The 18,252-nt window shown below is 35.8% G+C and overlaps 2 protein-coding genes and 1 pseudogene across 3 annotated transcripts in view; 1 reads left to right on the top strand and 2 right to left on the bottom strand.

The window, feature by feature from the left end:
• Positions 1 to 296, bottom strand: part of Cyp4g15 (Cytochrome P450 4g15) — a 168,422-nt gene extending 168,126 nt beyond the window's left edge. The window contains exon 1 of the mRNA XM_067785534.1: positions 257 to 296. The gene's annotated coding sequence lies outside the window, so the exon portion shown is untranslated. The remainder of the gene's footprint in view (positions 1 to 256) is intronic.
• Positions 1 to 18,252, bottom strand: part of LOC137251251 (cytochrome P450 4g15-like) — a 195,137-nt pseudogene that overhangs the window by 58,054 nt on the left and 118,831 nt on the right.
• Positions 10,945 to 12,731, top strand: LOC137249343 (uncharacterized). 2 transcript variants are annotated; one of them, XR_010952351.1, is made up of 4 exons: positions 10,945 to 11,095; positions 11,160 to 11,346; positions 11,657 to 11,997; positions 12,080 to 12,731. XR_010952351.1 is itself a non-coding variant. In XM_067780722.1 (4 exons), exons 1-4 carry the CDS (start codon positions 11,082 to 11,084, stop codon positions 12,150 to 12,152), a joined length of 432 nt encoding a protein of 143 aa, XP_067636823.1. In that variant the 5' UTR covers positions 10,945 to 11,081; the 3' UTR covers positions 12,153 to 12,731. The 2 variants fall into 2 exon arrangements, 1 of the variants encoding a protein (XP_067636823.1); XM_067780722.1 differs by having other exon boundaries at positions 11,657 to 11,814.

The following is an 18,252-nucleotide window of genomic DNA, read 5'->3' on the forward strand; positions in this document are numbered from 1 at the left end:
TGGCCATTAAATAATGCACAATTAATTAAAATACACAGACACACACACACACATGAACGATTTTAAATATTGTTGTATATTATACTACACAAATATGTACTTGCACTAGTTTTTGCCTTTATTAAATATATACAGCGATTATTGTATGTTTGTATGTATGCCACTTAATTAGTTGTATGAAGCGCCTGAAGCTTAAATTCGCCCGTACACAATCACTGTTTATTTACTAAATGTTTTTTTTTTTTTTTTTTGCAACTTTGCTTAGTCAATTCACAAGGCAACCACTTCCTCTTCAGTTGCTTATATTGTTGTTGAATTTGTTATATTTTTGGTTGCCATTCAATGTCCACGTTTATCACCAAATGCCCGTTAGCGTTCAACTGCTAATCTACGCCCGCATTGAGTGCGCTTTTATAGCCTAGAGCTACCTTAGAGAGTGTCATTCAACAACCCGACATTGGACTAGGAGAGTCAACACAAATTGCAAGTTACAAAGTGCAAAATCAAAATCGTGAATTGCATGCCACAAGCTTAAATCGAATTCTCCAGGTGTGGTTGTGTTGTACATTGAGGATGAGGTGGCGAGCTTGCAATCGAGGAAATACCTCATTGGTTACGCTCCATAAATGCATACCAACTAAACGTAAGCTAAGCTTGAGCAAAGTTAAATTGAGCATAAACACGCAGAAGTAAAAGAAAATAAAAAACGCTGCTTGGCGATATGAAAACATGATCTTTTAAAATTTCCAGCGACATAATTGCTGGTTATAATTATAATCTTGATTAATGAAAATATATTTAACTGTATTGATGCGCAAATTTGTTGTTGTTTTTTTTTATTAAAAAGTATATTTATTTTTTTAATATTGTTATATAATAATAATAATAATAATAATAATAATCTTCGCAGACAAATATCAATTAAGTCCTTTGGCCATTAAATAATGCACAATTAATTAAAATACACAGACACACACACACATATGCACGATTTTAAATATTGTTGTATATTATACTACACAAATATGTACCTGCACTAGTTTTTGCCTTTATTAAATATATACAGCGATTATAGTATGTTTGTATGTATGCCACTTTCTTAGTTCGTTGGCTATCGGCAGTGATATTTTCTAATCTAGATAAGAGCGTGGCTTAGTTCAAAATATTTGTGTGCGTCAATCAGTATTCTCCTGAAGACTCAGTTTGTTTGCAAAATGAGTGTAGCTGAGTGAAAGTGAGTACAATGTTTTGACACTTAAATACTCTCTATCGGTATTGCTGCGGTGCGCTCTTATGTGTTGTATTGAAAGTAAAAGTGCATTAAAACGATGAAAGTCAAGAGCTATGAGGCCTCTAAAGCCGTGCCTTACTATTTATATACAAACGAAAATGAGCTAATACGGGCTGCAGGAAGAAACGGTTGAGCAGGTTCTGCGTTCGTGTCCTGCGCTCGTAAGTTCAAGGTGCCAGTTATAGAAGTGGCACATTTACCAGATATCGATCAGAATTTAACTAGATCCTAGAACACTTCTAGTACTTGCCAAGATGACGGAGTTATATTATAACATAAATCCTGCTTCTTAATTGGGGTTTTTCTGTTTGGTCGTCAAACAATTTCTGGGAAAACGGACGCATTCAGTTTATGCGAGGTCTTTATTGACCGGCCAGTTTAACGTAACCAAGCTAAATAATTCAAGCCTGTCCCCTTCTATGGATTGTTGGAACGCGCTACACACTGCCTCTTATACATATTCAATCGTTGGAAACCATTAAGGGATAGCACGGATTGTAGTCAGCGCGGTTGTGATTAGGCTTCGAGCCATGGGGTATTGCTCGATTGGAAAAAGAAGAGTTCCAGTTCCGTTATGGAAACTATGGTGGCACACCAGTAATGTGTTGTGATTTGGGGAAAGATATGTGACCATAAAGTCAATTCATCTTTTGACCACTTCTAATGGTCTAGAACTCAATTTCAGTTATGTACGACCATATGAAATGGTCACAACGTCAAAAATTAAATAGCCATAATGTCAACGATATTGGTATTATGAGCATGCTGCTTTTTCGAAGTGGTCAAAGAGCCAACTATTTTTCTCAAATGACCATAAGGTAAACTATTTTGTTTCTCACATAGACAATTGACCTTATGTCCACTTTAAATCGTCACAAAGTCAGTTGAAGTTATGACGGACCATATTAAATGGTCACACCACCAAATTTCAAATAGGCACAATGTCAACGATATTGACGATCCTGCTTTTCCGAAATGATCATTGTCTAAGCTTTGGGCAATTGAGGGCGAGCAGTTTAATAAGAGTTATAAATGAGTAATTTTATGTGCTTGTAAGCGTATGAGTCGTGGCACAGTGGCTGACGTACCCGACCAAACGCCCGGGGTTGCGGGTTCAACTCCCACCAAGCATTCCTTTTTTTAAATTTATAAATTATTATTATTAATGGACTGTATTGAGTTTATGGGGTTTTTGATTTAATGTATTCCATTTATTGAGTTGGGTAGTTTTAGTGTTATTGGTGTATTTAAGTCATGAGAGGATGCATAGCATCAGTACACCTTTGATTTATTTAATATGGGGGCGAGCACTGGGGGGCTCTGAGGCTTCGCTCTACTGAGCCACCTCATCCTCTATTTGAAGAACCCTTTAAAATGTGATATGGAGGCGAGCACGGGACGGCTCTGAGGTATTGGCACCCCATTTTCTACAAGAAAAACCTCTATTTATTTAATTTGGGGCGAGAGTTGGGCACTCTGAGGTTTCGCTCTAATGAGCCACCTCATCTTCTATTTGAAGAACCCCTTCAAAGTGTGATATGGAGGCGAGCACTGGGCTCTGATGTATTAGCACACCATCCGAAGAACCTCGATTTTAATTAAAAAACTCAAACTATGTCTTTAGAATATTTCACTAACCAGTTGAGAATTACAAGCACACTCAATGGCTACTGAAACAAACGAACGAAAAATGTTCATAGTTTAAGTCGCTTAAACATACTCCCCCCTTAGACGGCTTAGTCGTCTAATGAAACTTCCATACGAGCCAGTGATCCGGCTCGAAGGACCATGTCTAAGCTTTGGGCAATTGAGGGCGAGCAGTTTAATAAGAGTTATAAATGAGTAATTTTATGTGCTTGTAAGCGTATGAGTCGTGGCACAGTGGCTGACGTACCCGACCAAACGCCCGGGGTTGCGGGTTCAACTCCCACCAAGCATTCCTTTTTTTAAATTTATAAATTATTATTATTAATGGACTGTATTGAGTTTATGGGGTTTTTGATTTAATGTATTCCATTTATTGAGTTGGGTAGTTTTAGTGTTATTGGTGTATTTAAGTCATGAGAGGATGCATAGCATCAATACACCTTTGATTTATTTAATATGGGGGCGAGCACTGGGGGGCTCTGAGGCTTCGCTCTACTGAGCCACCTCATCCTCTATTTGAAGAACCCTTTAAAATGTGATATGGAGGCGAGCACGGGACGGCTCTGAGGTATTGGCACCCCATTTTCTACAAGAAAAACCTCTATTTATTTAATTTGGGGCGAGAGTTGGGCACTCTGAGGTTTCGCTCTAATGAGCCACCTCATCTTCTATTTGAAGAACCCCTTCAAAGTGTGATATGGAGGCGAGCACTGGGCTCTGATGTATTAGCACACCATCCGAAGAACCTCGATTTTAATTAAAAAACTCAAACTATGTCTTTAGAATATTTCACTAACCAGTTGAGAATTACAAGCACACTCAATGGCTACTGAAACAAACGAACGAAAAATGTTCATAGTTTAAGTCGCTTAAACAATCATAAAGTCAACTCAAGTGGCCATAAGGACAAATAGTTTGTTTCGCATATCCACGTATTAAAGTGCTAACGACTGTTAATTTATTTTATTGTTTTAGAGATAGCTTTTGATGATGTGTTGTAGTTAACATGGGATTTGGAATTGTTGCTCTAAGGCAGCCAGCATATCTGCCCATCCCGCTCTATTGAAATGGCAACTAACTTTGATTTGGTATTACCTTACTATGCTTATTGTACTCTAATAAGGTCATCTTTCATTATGCCTAACATGAATTTCCGGGCCTGAAGACATGTTGCTGTTGTTGAGGTGTTGTCCTCCAGCCTTTTCTATATCGTCTGCGACATGTGGGTTTAGGATCCTTTAAACAAGTTTTCCGGATGTGCCGAGCAAGCATAACGGTGATGGTTAATTCGGATCCCCTTTGCTCTTTCCAATTAACACTAACTGCTGCTTTTTCCATGTATTGGAGAATAATCGGGGCCCGGGACTAAACAATTTACGTTACTAATTACTAATGACGTCTCATTCATAAATCATTTTTGATGGATTACATAAAAAAATGTTTGCCACATCAACTGATTTTTGGACTTAGAACTGACAATAAAATTAACACAGAATATTTACTATTTATATCGTTTCATTGTAACGTACAAATAAAATTCTCTTTTAACAGCCACATATGGTTTCAAATAACCTTTTCTAGTTATTTGGTAACATTATAATACATTTCTGATAAATTTAATGATGATTGTAAATTTTAATTATTCAATATAGAAAGTTCGGATATCAGGGAGTGGCTTTACTTGCTTTTGTCGCTGCAAAATTTTTATAATAATATCAAAATTTAACTGTCCTGCCAAAACGGATTCAACACAAAGCGTGGATTCAACACAAAGTCCTGAAACTCGCTCTTGAGATGAACACGATCTATGAAAGTTTTTGATTCTTGAAAGGACGCTGAAGGAACGTTCTGCACTAGCTACAGTGACAGGTTTAGTGCAAAAGATACGTAAAGCAACACAAATGTTGGGGAAAATCGTAAACATATTTTGAACATATGTAGATGGCAGCCACCGACCACCGTGGTGTGACGGGTAGCGTGCTCCGTCTACCACACCGTATGCCCTGGGTTCACACCCCGGGCAAAGCAACATCAAAATTTTAGAAATAAGTTTTTCACTTAGAAGAAAATTATTCTAAGTGGGGTCGCCGCTCGGCAGTGTTTGGCAAGCGCTACGGGTGTATTTCTGCCATTAAAAACCTCTCTTTGAAAATTCATCTGCCTTGCAGATGCCGTTCGGAGTCGGCATAAAACATGTCGGTCCCGTCCGGCCAATTTGTAGGGAAAATCAGGAGGAGCACGACGCAAATTGGAGAGAAGCTCCGCCTAAGATCCCTTCGGAGGTTATTGTGCTTTACATTTATTTTTATTTATTTAAATGGCACCCACTCCGTTGGAAGGACCAGGTGGAAAACGATTTAAACTACCTTGGTGTGACCAATTGGCGCCGGTTGGCGGAGCGAAGGAGCGACTGGCGCGCCTTGTTGGACGGCCATAACCGTTTAGACGGTTAAGCGCCAATTAAGTAAGTAAGCTTCGAGAAATGTCTGACTTGTATTTCTCGACAAATTTTGCTGCGCTCGCTCGAAGCGTAGTTTCATCCATGTCTTCAAATTGCCACAAAAAGGAAAACGTTTCGCTCAAATTTTTCATATCTGCAAATTGTTCAGTAATGCCAGTGATTACCGAATCAACGATCACCAGGAATGTATTGTTTTTAAAATCAGAATCTAAATCATCCGTAATCATCTCATTTAAATTATCTTCAGAACGTCTTTTGGGTTTTCTCTTTCGAATGTCCGGAAACTTTGGCGAGATGTTCAATTGAACAGCAACTGTTTTGCATTCGTTTAAAATTGTTTCCCATTGGTTCCTGATCAACTTCAAATCAGCTAATAAGGCATCTAGATATCGGACATCAACATCTATGGTGGCGTCTCTAGCTTAGAGGACCACGTGTCTAGGTGTAAGCCACATACTATAAGATATTCCTATTATGTTACATATTTAAAATGAACGCATCTGTATAATATTACCAATGTATTATTAGTGTGCAGTTCGATAGTTCGATAACTTTAGTACACCAATTGTAAGACATGGTCTTCCGTTTTGAACAATCTCGCTGTGCACACACGCCAAGTTGAAATTAAATTAAATCTTTAAAAATCAAATCAATTGTTATATTGAATGATACATGGTGTCAGAAGTGGACCAAACCACATCAAGCTTTATACTTTTATTATATAATTACCATTGATAATTGTCATAATGGTTGAAAATCGACTACCGCCTGAATTGGACTGCAGCAATCTCGCTAAAGACTGGCCCACATGGAAAGGAACTTTTTGCATGTACCTACATGCCAATGGAAAACTAAAAGAAAAAGAAGACGTCAAAATTGTAACATTTTTATGGCTTATAGGACCGAAAGCAATGGAAATGTATAACACGCTGTTCCCAAACGATGTGTCAACTGACCAATTGCTTGGCATACCTGCAAATACTAGCAATGGCGGTGAGGGCGCACGGTCATTAGCAAATGTGCTGGATGCTTTTGACAATTACTGCATTCCAAAAAAGAACGTGGCAATGGAATCATTCAAATTTAATACGCTAACGCAAAAATAAAAACATCCTTTTTCTGAGTTTGAAACGGAACTGCGCACTCAAATACGTTATTGCGAATACAACTGTAGTTGTGGGCACTCATTCGGCGATCGTATTTTACGAAACCGATTCATTTTGGGTGTATATGACAAAATGGAGATGATCCACTACAAAAGATAATTGAGAAGTGTAAGGTATACGAAGCTGCAAATTCTCACAAAATGCTATTGGAACAGGGAAATTCCAAAACCATCAACACAATCGAAGAATCTGTGCATGCAATTACACGTTTTTGCTACAATTGCGGGCAACAATTTACAACTGGTCATTTAAATACGTGCAAAGCAAAGGAAGTAACCTGCCGAGGTTGTAGAAAAATGGGTCATTTTGTGAAAATGTGTCGCGGAAAGAAAAACCAGCAATTAACGGATAAGAAGACAACAAACAACGGACAGAGAGCAAATCCCGGATTAAGCAAGCAGCATGGACAGGTACACTCAGTAGGAGATCACTATAATTGGAACGATGAAGGTAAAGCTTGTAATAAAACAAATATATCAACCAGGTTAGTAGGTAATGTTCATATTTATAGAATAAATACCAGTAATAATGGAACATACAAGTGGACCAAGAAATATTATATACAAAACACCCCAATTTCATTCAAAATATACTCCGGATCCGATGTCAATTGCATTCCTGACAAAAATATCTTTCAAAATTTAAAACTAAATAATAAAAACTCTTGGCACAGTAATATTAAAATGCACTGATCCTGACTTGAATACGGAACAAGAGGCAGAGTTTGTTGTTGTAGATAATGCGAGCGTACCAATTTTAGGGTTGGAGACTAGCGTGAACTTTAAGATCATAAAACGGATGGATATCAATACTATACAGTCTAAAACGACACCGTTTCCAAAAAGTAAGAGTAATTTTATTAAGCAATATAGTACTATTTTCAGTGGATTAGGTCAATTTCCAGAAACTGTTTCAATAACACTAAAGGAGGGGTCTATACCTTGTCTGCATTATAAGAAAAGAATACCATTAAGTTTGCTAGAGCGTTTTAAATGCAAAATTGAGGAGATGGTGGGGAATAAAGTTATCACTCCAGTCAATCACCCTACGGACTGGGTACATAATGTACAGTTAGTGGAAAAGAAAAATGACATTCGAGTGTGTCTGGATCCAAAGCTATTAAACAAGTGTACAAAACGATAGCATTTTCTGATCCCGACTTTCGATGATGTAACTAGTCAATTAGCAAATTAATGTATATTTACTGTACTCGATCTCAGTAGTGGGTTTTGGCAAATGGAGTTGGATGAACCAAGCTCAAGTTTAACAACGTTTATGACACCGTTTGGTGGCTATAAGTTCAATCGCGTACCCTTTGGCTTAAATTGTGCGCCAGGAATGTTTCAGAAAGAAATGGTCAAACATTTCGGCGATATTCCCGGTGTCATAATATACTTTGATGATATGGCAATCGTGGCGGAAACTCTGGATCAGCATGACGAGATTCTCGCAACAGTCTTGAAGCGAGCAATTGACAAAGGTATAAGATTCAATCCAGATAAAATTCAATATCGTCAAACGGAAATGAAATTCATGGGTCGTATAGTGTCAAAAGGTACAATTAAACCAATTGACAAATATCGTGAAGCGATAATCAAGCTGAAAAAGCCAGAAAATAAAAGCGATGTTATCCGATTTTTGGGTATGCTTAAGTTTCTGGCCGCATATATTCCGCACTTATCAAAACAATCGGCAAAGTTACGTGAACTAACGCATAACAACGCTAAGTGTCAGTGGACTGATGCTCATGAAGATGAATTTCAAAATCTCATTACTATCATTACATCCGACCCAGTACTAGTTCTATATGACAAGGAAAAACCGGTAGTGGTGCAGACAGATGCATCAAAAGATGGTTTAAGTTGCGTTTTACTTCAAGAGGGACATCCTGTAGCTTATGCGTCCTGAACTCTCAGTAAATAAGGACAGAAATGGCCACAAATTGAGAAAGAGTTGCTAGCTATAGTATTTTCCTGCATAAAATTTCATTATTATCTCTACGGTCGTGAATTTTTAGTACAGAGTGATCATAAGCCGCTCGAATCCCTTCTGAAGAAAGAAATTGATGAGGTCACGCCTAGGCTGCAGGCTATGTTCATGTTTTTACTCAAATATCCAAAGATGGAGGTAGTTTATACTCCCGGTAAGCAAATGTTGGTTGCTGATTGCCTTTCTCGGGCTCCTTTAGGTGAAACGGTTGAAATTGCCGAGCTTAAGGGAGTTATTCATACGCTGTCAAGGAAAGTTTGCATATCGAAATCTAATTATGATTTATATTGCAAGCATATAGAGCAGGATGAGGATTACAAGAAAACATGTCAATACGTGGAACAGGGATGGCCCAGTTATCACCAATTGAATGAGCTAAGCAAACATTTTCACAAATACAAGTCTGAAATCCCCTACGAAAATAGAATGTTGCTTAAAAATCATAGAGTAATAATTCCAACCTCGTTACAACCAGTTGTATGCAGGTGGTTGCACAGGCCACACCTCGGAATAGAAAAAACGTTAGCAAAAGCCAGATCATTGTATTTTTGGCCAAACATGACTGAACAGATTAAAGAAATAATCCTGGGATGTGTTTTGTGTGAAACTTTCAGACGTAATAATGCAAAAGAGCCATTGAGACAAGACGATGTCCCTGAATATCCTTTTCAAATAATAGGAATTGATATTTTTGAATATGCGGGCAGATATTATATCTCTCTGATCGACGCATACTCTAACCTTGTGTTGTCGGAAAATCTTGCACATAAAACCGCTGGCTGTGTAATCGACACGTTGAAAAAAATTTTCACGAAAGTAGGATATCCCACAACAATCCGCTGCGACAACAACCCATTTAATTCGTTAGAAATGGAAAACTTCTTTAATGATGCTAATATTGTGGTAAAGTTTTCAAATCCTAGATACCCACAAAGCAATGGATTAGCGGAGAAGGGGGTAGCAATTGATAAGGGTTTATTTAAACGGTGTTTTGAAATCAATGAAAAGGACAACGTTCAATATCATATTCTAGAATATAATAACACCCTAGTGGCAGATTTGCAGTTAGCTCCAACTCAGTTATTCTTCGGGAGATTGATAAAAACAAAACTCCCAACAGCAGAACTACTTTTGTTCCGAAACTCAATAGATGAATCAGAGATAGGGGAAAGGATTAAAAAAAAAGGAAAAAGCAGAAAGATTATTTTGATCGCAATGCAAAGACATTACCGGAATTACAGCTAGGCGATAGAATTATATTTAAGAAAACTGACAAAAAATGGAACTATGGCAAGATAGTGCAAAACATTAATGGAAGATCGTATGTAATAAAAGATAATAATAATTATTATTTTTATAAAATTTTTTTCGAGCTCTAGGCCATGTATATGTAAATTAAAACACCAAAAATGCTTGTTTTACATATAAATTTTATATTTGTCAAACTTATTTTTATCAATTTATTTTAATCGATATTTCGATTTCAAACTGAAATCATCTTCAGGACTGAAAGGCATGTAAAAACAAAAACATACTAACACATAAAACATAACAACATTCCATTCGACTCGATCAGGTACACTCAAGAGTGTAAGTTAAAAATTATGGGATGTTGTTGTGTTTTATGTGTTAGTATGTTTTTGTTTTTACATGCCTTTCAGTCCTGAAGATGATTTCAGTTTGAAATCGAAATATCGATTAAAATAAATTGATAAAAATAAGTTTGACAAATATAAAATTTATATGTAAAACAAGCATTTTTGGTGTTTTAATTTACATATACATGGCCTAGAGCTCGAAAAAATTTTTATAAAAATTTACAAAATAAAGGCCGAAATAGAATAAAAGTAATAATTATTATTTTAGACGTAATCGAAGATTTACAACAAAAAGTAAGAATAGTGTAAGTAATCCTGAAACGTTATTTGAAGAAGGCATGAGTCAGTGTAATGAAAATTTGCCAATATGTACACCGCGGCTTGAGCGGTATGATGAGAGAGAATCAGTAGCGCCGCCCTGCTCGTTAAATGAAAATATTATGCCTGTGACTCACGAGGTAAAAGTAACGATGAGTCAGTTACAATAACTGAAAATAATAGTAATACTGTTGAAAGAGATGAGGCCATGGATGCAGGCACAAGCAGTTCACATCCATACTATCAAACACGAAGTGGACGTCTAGTTATTCCTCCCAAGCTGTATGGTTTTCATGATGATTTAAAATTAAAAAAAAAAAGAGCATGTATTGAGTGTGTGAACTAGGTGTAAGCCACATACTATAAGATATTCCTATTATGTTACATCTTTAAGACGAACGCATCTGTATAATATTACCAATTTACTTTAGTACACCAATTGTAAGACATGGGCCTCCGTTTTGAACAATCTAGCTGTGCATACACGCCAAATGGAAATTAAATTAAACCTTTAAATATCAAATCAATTCTTTTATTGAATGATACAAGTATTTTGAACTAAGTTGAGATCAGCGATTATATGTGTGTAAACAAAGAATAAAAGCAGTAAAATGGAGATCAACAAGTAAGTAAATTCTGTGAATATTTTTGAAAGTTCTCCGTAATTTAATAAATACATATAATTATAGGAAGTATGCACGCACTACACAAGCCCAGCTGCGATGGTATATCGCATTTTGCAAGGACCACCCCGAACTAATGCAGGGAAAAAACTGCCCCAAATCGCCGAACCAAATTCAAGATTCGTGGAAAGAGATTTCCACAAATTTGAATTCAATGGTCGGCCCAGCAAGGACTCCTGACGCTTGGCGAGAAGTAAATAAATTTAAATAATATATGTATACCTATTCCGCTAATTTGTGTTAAATAGTATTTATGCGAGTTCAAAATCTGTGCGAACTACTATTTCCGGAGTTCCGTAGTTTTTTCCGAGTGATTTAATATTGCTTGCGGCATTTGTATTATGTTTGGGGAGGGTGTGAAATTGAACAACAAACTATTATACGCCTTGTTTTAAATAAATCATATGTATCAAGGCTTGTTTGTTGTTAAAATTGTGCACTGACCACAAAAGCAGTACTTGGATCGTAGATACATATATATATCAAACGTTGTATATTTTCAGAGTTTGCGAAACTGGCGGAAGCAGTTGCGTGCTCGGGCTCGTAAGCTCATTAGTGAGCGACGACGAATTGGCGGAGGAGTAAATCCTGTGGATGAGCTGACGGATTTCGAGCAGCAAGTGTTGGAGACTTTTGGAATTGCTGCTGTAGAAGGTCACTCGTATGTAAATAAAGTGCTTTCAACATGTGTAATATTTCTATTATTGATGCATTGCATTGCCTCCCATGAAATGCATATGTACACATATACATCGGTACATTGTAATTTATTTTGAGAAGGTACATGATGTAAGCAAATACATATGTACAGCAAGGGCAACGCATGTCTACCAATTTGTAATAGGTATGTAGAAATATTGCATTGGTATAGATAGTACTATTATTACCAAAAATATTTATGAAATTAATTTAATTGTTTATTACAGAACGAGAGTAATGCCGAAAACATTTCGCCAGCACCGGAGGTGGGGCCGAGTTGTACTCATCACGATGAGTTGATTGGTGATGAAGATGCGGAAGACATTTCTAACTTCTGGATAGTGATGTGTGAGTCACCTAGTCATGCTCCCCTAAGTCCTGCTCCTACAAATCCTGTGCCCAGTAGCTGTACCTCCTTATTTCCTGTCACTCCCAATCCTGTGCGCACCAACAGTATTTTCAAAAGTCGCGCCTCCTTATTCCCTACTACTCCCAATGATGTGCCCACCAACCGTGCTGCCTCATCCCCTGCCACTACCAATCCAGTGCCCAACAGCGAAGCTTCCTTAGAGTCGGGAACTTCTAATCTTGCTTCCTCCAGCCGTGCTGCCTCAGGCAATGCTACTCCCTACTCTACTTTTCCCAGACAAGTTTCGCAGCCGAGAGAACGCAACAGGAAGAGAGATGTACGGGATGAAATTTTAAACACTGTGCAACAGGACATGAGAGAGAGACGACTAGAGCAGGCACGACTAGCACAATCCCTTGACAATTTAGGGAATGCGCTAACATCGTTGGCTGGGGCTATCCAAGAGCTGATTGCAATGCAACGACGAGATTAATTTACACAAACGTGCTTAAGTATTCATACAAGAACCTTTTTGCTGTTTTAACCTAGTTTTGTTAAATAAATTTTGTTTCGTTATTTTTTATAAAACATGTCTAAATATGTATTAAAATTAATATAAACCAAAGCTCAAAATTTTATCCGAAATTCACGAAATTTGGAATTAAAAAATTTGTGTCCTCAGAAAAAAATTGAAAAGTTTCCACCAAATCTTTTTAAAATTTGTCTGAGTATGCAGTGTAGCTCATTGAAATGTAGTACAATGAAGTTTTAATCTTTACCCTCTAAAACAATTTCGAGTTTTTTTAGCATTTTTTCTCAGATGAGTTGAGCAGTTCTACTCATCTGAGAAAAAAAAAATACTAAAATATCACGAAATTGTTTTAGAGGATAAATATTGAAACTTCATTGTACTACATTTCAATGAGCTACAAAACTGCATACTCAGACAAATTTTAAAAAGTTTTGGTGGAAATTTTTCAATTTTTTTCTGAGGACACGAATTTTTTAATTCCAAATTTCGTGAATTTCGGATAAAATTTTGAGCTTTGGTTTATATTAATTTTAATATATATTTTATAAAAAAATTGCGAAAAAAAATTCATTAAACAAAACTAGGTTAAAACTGCAAAAAGATTGTTGTGTGAATAATTTTTTTTTTAAATATAGTACAAATATGAATTATTTTTTATTTTATTTCCATGAATTTAGTTTAGCTTCTAATAAGCAATATGGAATGTGATGAAATTTAAGTAATACCAATGTTAAAATATGAAATATTTTTTATTTTCTTTTCGCATATTAGTTTTAAGTAACCAAAACTGAATGTGATGACTTACATATAATTAGATAACTGTTTCTTTGTATGCCTTGAAATTCTTGTTTATTAAAAGCTTTTTATTCGAGCTCTAGGCCACACAAATATTGGTATAAAAATTCAAATATTGTATAACATCAAAGCCATTCTTTGAATATTTATACCAATATTTGTGTAGTCTAGAGCTAGAATAAAAAGTTTTTAATAAACATTATTAGATAACTTAAACAAAAATAGGAATTGTTTTATTATTATTTATTTTAGCTTATTTTAGTTTCTAAGCAAGCATTTCGGAAAGTAGCAGTTGCAATGTTTGGCAAATTTCATCAATGAAATTTTGTCTTGTTTTATTTTTGATATCTAATTTAAGAAAAAAATGCAGGAATTGTGCAACTGAAACTATACATTTCAATTCCAAAAACGTTTTTGAAAAAATTCTAATTTCGTGAAAATTTTGAATTTTTTATTCAGAGTTCTCTTTTGAGCAAGCAGTTTTAAAGTCAAATCAGGTTCGGTATAACAAGCTGGAAGTTTTATGTCTCTTAAAATTTGCATTGATTTTTGAAAGTTTTTTGAGCCTATAATTTGTTCTTTATTATAAGCTCAAAAAAATTTCAAAAATCAATGCAAATTTTAAGAGACCTATAACTTGCAGCTTGTTATACCAAAACTGATTTGACTTTAAAACTGCTTGCTCAAAAGAGAACTCTGAATAAAAAAATCTAAATTTGCACGAAATTTCCTAGAATTTTTTAAAAACGTTTTTGAAATTGAAATGTATAGTTTCAGTAGCACAATTCATGCATTTTTTCTTAAATTAGATATCAAAAATAAAACAAGACAAAATTTCATTGATGAAATTTGCCAAACATTGCCACTGCTACTTTCGTTTTTGCAGCTGTGTTACATAGTAGTAAACATAAATAATTATAACAAATTAATAAATAATAAATAGTTGAATGAACTTAAATTTTTGTCTATATTTTTTATTAATCCATTTTATTTATAGGAAAACAAATGTACACCTACGAACCACCAGGAAATTTTCTGAAAATTGTTAGTGAAAGAATTGAAAAAAATTGGAAAATTCGAGAAAATTTTACCGAAATTTTTATTTAGAGTTCTTTGAATCTCCTGAGTTTGTAGTTTTGAAGACCAATAAATTTAAGTAAGGCCTGAAACACCATTCAGAAAAAAAATTATGAAAAATCAATGCGAATTTTGAGAAACCTAAAACTTATTTTTTTATTTTTTGTCATTCCTATAATTTTGTGGGCTATAGAACTACGAACTCAGAAAATGCAAAGTACTCCAAATAAAAAGTTCCGTGACAATTTATAGTAAATTTCATGAATGAAATTATTTTTATTTAAGATAATTTGAGAAAAAACTTTTCTAAAAACTTTTTGTGAGTCTTGTCAATCTTGAAACCGTTTTCGAAAAAAATGCTAAATTCGAGAAATATTTACGAAAATTTCGAATGCAGTTTTGTTGCCACAAGTAGACGTTATAGTTCTCAAAAATTTTATAATAATTGCGACTGCCATTTTGATCAAATTTTCGAGAGTTATAACGTGTACTTGGGCAACAAAACAGCATTCGAAATTTTCGTAAAAATTTCTCGAATTTGGCATTTTTTTCGAAAACGGTTTCAGGATTGACAAAACTCACAAAAAGTTTTTTCTTAAATTAAATTTTATTTAAAAAAATGCCACTGCTATTTTCGTGGTCGTTACTGAATTCAAACAGAAAATATGACTTCATTATAAAGTTTTTTAAATATTTAAAAAAAAATACACATGGAAAATAGTCATAGTCACTCAGATTTTTTACTAAGTTTGGCTGGACCTAAATTATTTTCGCTAAATTTAAAAAAAAATGTATCATAACACCCACAATCCAGATGGAAACTTAAAAATTTTTAGGAAATTCGGGAAAATTTGCGAATTTTTATGCAAATTTTCAACTCTTCAGTAAGATTGTTTAGAATTTTTCTCAGTATGCAGTTTTGTAGCCTATTGAATTTTAGGATAATAATGTGTTAATCTCAATACTCTAAAATAACTTCCTTTTGATAATTATTTTTATTATTTCAGACCGTATTTCCATAAAAAATTTTATATTAAAGAAACGTCCAAACACTATAAAAAATTTCTCAAATATCAGGAATTCCTTCTACCGCATTAAGATTAACACATTACTATCCTAAATTTCAATAGACTACAAAACTGCATACTGAGAAAAATTCTAAACATTTTTACTGAAGAGTTGAAAATTTGCATAAAAATTCGCACGCCAAATGGAAGCGAAGTGGCTTGGTCATCCTTTGGCATCAAATCTTCTATGAGCAACTTACACGCTTCCTTGGGCAAACGAAAATGATGCTTGAATGTACCAGAGGGAAGGTTCATGGGATCACTATTGTCCCGAAGGCTCCTCAAATTGTGCCTTCTCTCCAAAATTGCATCATCTTCGTCTTCAATGAGTAGCAATAATAATAAACTCGACATTTTGTTATAAATATATATATTTTATTGTTTACGTTCAATTTTCACAATTCTGTTTTGCGCTTTCAACAGCTGTTTTGTGTGGTTACATCTATGTTACCATCTATTTTAGTGGGTAAACAATTATCCGGCTACTTTCGTGGGCAGAATACCAAAAGGGTACAAAAGTTGCCCAATGAAGAAAGTTGCCTTGGTGAAGAAAGTTGTTACCACATTAGAACCAGGCTGTTAATGTGATCTTGAGTATATTCGTGTGATGGCAGTTTATCGTATAGCTTCTTCCATACCTGGAATTTCGAATATCCGCACAACAAATTTTAGGTCTATTTAAAGTATTGGTGCTTAACAGACGACATAGTAGGCAATAAAAGGCATTGCTACTGACACTAACCAGTCACGCTCAACTTTCTCTCCATTTGGCAAGATTCTGTTTAACAACGAGGTAGGAAATGCCTCGTCATGACAATCACATGGAAAAATAACAGGATATTTTTTATGACCTCGATGAATTATTTCGTTGACTTCTTCAGATCGCAAAAACTCATTATTCACGGTACCGATATCAAAGTCGTTTAAATAATCTGGACTTTGATATAGAGTTGGTGGTATTGTTGGAAGACTTTTTGAAGATAAACTTTCACCAGTGTCACCACGAAAACTACGATTTCGGATTCATGTAAACATACATTTTTGTTTGATGTTTTTCTTGTCTCCTCAGGCCCAGGCAAAAATCATTATCAATATTCGGTGCATTTGAAATTCGGCTTAAAATTTGCACATGGAACAACTAAAGACTCTCCTGAATTAAAAAAAAATGCCTTAGTACCTCTAAATCGCAGGCCCCCTGAGAAACGCCGGGCCTGGGGGAATCATACCCGAGATGGTCGGGCTAGTACCTTTATGGTGCATGTTACCGGAACATACAACCATATACATAGGTCGGAGTTAGAATTTTCCATGGGACCGGTCTAATTAGAGAAAATGATGGTGAAATGATAACCGGTTAAGAGCATCCGGGTTCAGTACCATTTTTATAAGCAGAGCCCCTCAGCTGCTTAGGGTTCTTAGTATATATCCGCCGCAGGTATGCCTGTTTACAGAGGCGACTAAAATACCCAATATTTTAAAGGGGATGCCAGCGTGACTTCTAGGTTCTCTTACACAATTGTCAACCTCACATACCCGTCGTAAATCTGTCCTCATTAGCAGCTGAGGCTCTGGCGACCCCAAGTTCCTCATGGAACTAGCCCCACCCCCTAGTTCCATGAGACTAGAAGGTTCAATGTGGCCATAATAAATCGTTCCCGAGATGATCGAGCTTATACCTGAATGGTGCTTGTTCCCGGTAAGTACCGGATCTATATCCGGCAAAGGATCATCAGCATCGATAACACTCCCCAAAACCTTCGAGGATAAGTAAAGTTGAGTTGTGTAAGGGGGCTCCGCTTCCTTTATGGATGTGTCAATACCTTCACTGTGAATTTTGCTCAAGGCCTATATGTACCAGGTGGCGTTAAAAGTTTATTGATGCAGGGTTCTAGTTAGTCTATACGGCCGTAAAGATGCTCTTTAAATAAAATCGAGAGAAAGTTGAGCCCTTAGCATGTATCTGCAAATATGACTAAATTTGACTTAACAACGATTGCTTAACTTGACGGTATGATCTATTATTAGCTTCGCTATAAAGATGATGAGACACAAGATCCGACACTTGATGGTCATAACTGAATTCTTGTGAGGATCGTGATATTGTCGATTGCAGCAAATCAAACGCTAACAGCCCTGCTTCATCCCTGTAATAAAGAGTGAAATCGTTGGGTGGTGTCGTGACAGCGTCTTTACGTTGAAGGAGTAGCGTAGTTGTATTGGCATTCATTGCTTGTAATTAATGCGCCTCATGCATAAGAAGAAAGCTTCTGAGTAATAGTTGGGGATTTCGTTTGTGTAGCAAAGACCAACCGACTGGAATTTGTTTTAAAAACGCCTCATGTCAGAAGTCTATTGAAGAAGTTTAAATTCAATACATTTTAACATGACTGTGGCGGTTATAAAAACAATTTCGATTTAAAACGTTATTCAACCGAATTTTGAGATAGGACGTTTTTCAAACAAATGCTGAAATAGGGTGTTTTAAGCTGTTTAGTTCCTGTTGTTGTTGTTGTTGTAGCGATTAGTTACTCCCCGAAGGCTTTGGGGAGTGTTATCGATGTGATGGTCCTTTGTCGGATA

This window comes from Eurosta solidaginis, chromosome 4 (genome assembly GCF_040869045.1).
Source record: "Eurosta solidaginis isolate ZX-2024a chromosome 4, ASM4086904v1, whole genome shotgun sequence".
NCBI classification, from domain to species: Eukaryota; Metazoa; Arthropoda; class Insecta; order Diptera; family Tephritidae; genus Eurosta; species Eurosta solidaginis.

What these genes read in the sequence shown, in the direction of transcription:
- LOC137249343 (XM_067780722.1), top strand. An exon ending in CTCCTGACGCTTGGCGAGAA is followed by an intron (nt 11,347 to 11,656) that starts GTAAATAAATTT and finishes GTATATTTTCAG; the next exon opens with AGTTTGCGAAACTGGCGGAA. An exon ending in GCTGCTGTAGAAGGTCACTC is followed by an intron (nt 11,815 to 12,079) that starts GTATGTAAATAA and finishes TGTTTATTACAG; the next exon opens with AACGAGAGTAATGCCGAAAA.